The sequence below is a fragment of the Nomascus leucogenys genome, chromosome 1a, assembly GCF_006542625.1.
Source record: "Nomascus leucogenys isolate Asia chromosome 1a, Asia_NLE_v1, whole genome shotgun sequence".
NCBI lineage: Eukaryota > Metazoa > Chordata > Mammalia > Primates > Hylobatidae > Nomascus > Nomascus leucogenys.
The window spans coordinates 47,885,703-47,888,214 of NC_044381.1; the positions used below are offsets into that span (position 1 = coordinate 47,885,703).

Below are 2,512 nucleotides of genomic sequence, written 5' to 3' on the forward strand. Positions count from 1 at the left end.
GGTTTTCTAGGTAAAGAATCGTATCATCAGCAAAGAGATAGTTTAACTTTTTATTTTTCTATTTGGATGTCTTTTATTTCTTTCTCTTGCCTGACTGCTCTGGCTAGGACTTCCGTATTATGTTGAATAGGAATAGTGAGAGTGGGAGTCCGTGTGTTGTTCCAGTTCTCAAGGGAAACGCTTTCAGCTTTTGTCCATTCAGTATGATGCTGGCTGTGGGTTTGTCATAGATGGCTCTTATTATTTTGAGGTATGTTCCTTTGATGCCCAGTTTGTTGAGGGTTTTTATAATGAAGGGATACTGGATTTTATCAAAAGCTTTTTCTGTGTCTATTGAGATGATTGTATGGTTTTGTTTTTAGTTCTGTTTGTGTGATGAATCACATTTATTGATTTGCATATGTTGAACTAAGCTTGTTCCCCAGGAATACCTTGATTGTGGTGCATTAACTTTTTAATGTGCTGCTAGATTCAATTTGCTAGTATTTCGTTGAGGATTTTTGGGTCTATGTTCATCAGGGATATTGGCCTGCAGTTTTCTTTCCTCATTGTGTCTTTGCTGTATTTTGGTATCGGGCTGATACTGGCTTTGTAGAATGAGTTAAGGAGGAGTTGCTCCTTCTCAATTTTTTTGAATACTTTCAGTATAATTGGTAGAAGCTCTTCTTCGTAAGTCTGTTAGAATTTGGCCATGAATCTCTCTGGTCCAGGGCTACTTTTGTTTGGTAGATTTTTTATTACTGATTAAATGTCAGAACTCAATATTGGTCTATTCAGGGTTTCAATTTCTTCTTGATTCAATCTTGGGAGGCTGTGTGTTTCCAGGAATTTATCCATTTCTTCTAGATTTTCTTGTTTATGTGCATAGAGGTGTTCGTTTTAGTCTCTGAGGATCTTTTATATCTCTGTGGGATTGGTTGTAATGTCACCTTTGTAATTCTGGTTGTGCTTATTTATATCTTCTCTCTTTTTTTCTTTGTTAATCTAGCTAGCAGTCTATCCATTTTGTTTGTCTTTTCAAATAACCAACATTTGGTTTTGTTGATCCTTTGTGTGAATTTCATTCAGTTCTGCTCTGATTTTAGTTATTTCTTTTATTCGGATAGCTTTGAGGTTAGTTTGTTCTCAGTTTTCTAGTTCCTCTAGATGTGATGTTAGATTATTAATTTGAGATCTAACTTCTTTTTTTTTTTTTTTTTACGAATGAGGCAATTTATTAACCCAGCATGGTTTGTTCTAATGCTTCTTGTTGGCAGCTGCCACCCGTCCAGCGATTCTGTCCAGATCTCTCTGTCCCTGAGGTGTCAGTTTGCGGCCCCCATCTTGGTCCTTTTCCACCATTTTCAGCCCCTCCAGGGCTTGGAGGACCCGGCGGGCCACACTCTTGGAGCCTCGGCTGAAGTGGCTGGGCATGACGCCGTTTCTCTGACGTCCCCCATAGATCTTGGTCATGGAGCCAACCCCAGCGCCACCCCGGAGGTACAGGTGCCGCGCTGTGGAAGCAGCTCGCGTGTAGAACCAGTTCTCATCGTAGGGAGCAAGCTCTTTGTGCTTGGCCAGCTTGACGGTGTCCACCCATTCGGGGACTTTCAGCTTCCCGGACTTTTTGAGGAAGGCTGCCAGAGCTCTGACGAACTCCTGCTGGTTCACATCTTTTACAGTAACTCCAGGCATCGTGCGGCCTCCGCGCTGCCAGCCAGGGGAAAAGAGATCTAACTTCTTGATGTAGGTGTTTAGAATTATAAACTTTCCTCTTAACACTGCTTTTACTAACAAAGAAATTCTAGGCTTAAATGGAACACTTGACCAATTGGACATAATAGATATCTAGAAAATACTCCACCCATGAACCACAGGATATATATTTTCTTCACATGGGACATACTCAAAAGATTGACCATGTGCTCAGCCATAATGCAAGTCTCAAAAAATTAAAAAAAGATCGAAATTGAACCAACCATACTCTTGGATCACAGTGGAAAATAGAAATGCCAAGAAGATATCTCAAAACCACACAATTACATGGAAATTAAGCAACTTGCTCCTGAATGACTTTTGGGTAAACAATGAAATTAAGGCAGAAATTAAAAAATTATTTGGAATAAATGAAAACAAAGACACAACATATCAAAATCTCTGGGATGCAGCAAAAGCAATGTTAAGAGGGCTCTGTGGTTTTGACAGTGGCAGCTTCATTGTACAGCTGTAGCTCTTGCAAGATGGCCCATCCTCCCCAGCTCTGCATGCTCTGTGCTCTGGTAACACTATTTCCTTCCCTTAACATCTTGAGCCTTAGAAACGGTAACGGAGTCCCACTGTTGCAAGCTCTAGGTGGCTCAATGTTCTTTGCTTCGTCGTTTCATGAAGGAACTCTTTAAGTAGTTCCCTCATTAAAGACTTATCATTTGATATATTTGAGCCTCATGCCTGTAATCCCAGCACTTTGGAGGCCAAGGCAGGTGGATCACCTGAGGTCAGGAGTTCGAGACCAGCCTGGCCAACATGATGAAAC

At 40.9% G+C, this 2,512-nt stretch overlaps 1 protein-coding gene across 1 annotated transcript; it reads right to left on the bottom strand.

Moving 5' to 3' along the window:
* Positions 1–1,182: 1,182 nt before the first annotated feature.
* Positions 1,183–1,716, bottom strand: LOC100606560 (40S ribosomal protein S19). Its single transcript, XM_030809304.1, has one exon. The coding sequence runs from the start codon at positions 1,672–1,674 to the stop codon at positions 1,237–1,239; it is 438 nt and encodes a 145-aa protein (XP_030665164.1). The 5' UTR covers positions 1,675–1,716; the 3' UTR covers positions 1,183–1,236.
* Positions 1,717–2,512: the final 796 nt, after the last annotated feature.

Excerpts from the sequence above, each read along its gene's own strand:
- LOC100606560 (XM_030809304.1), bottom strand. The coding sequence starts at position 1,674 with ATGCCTGGAGTTACTGTAAAAGATGTGAACCAGCAGGAGTTCGTCAGA.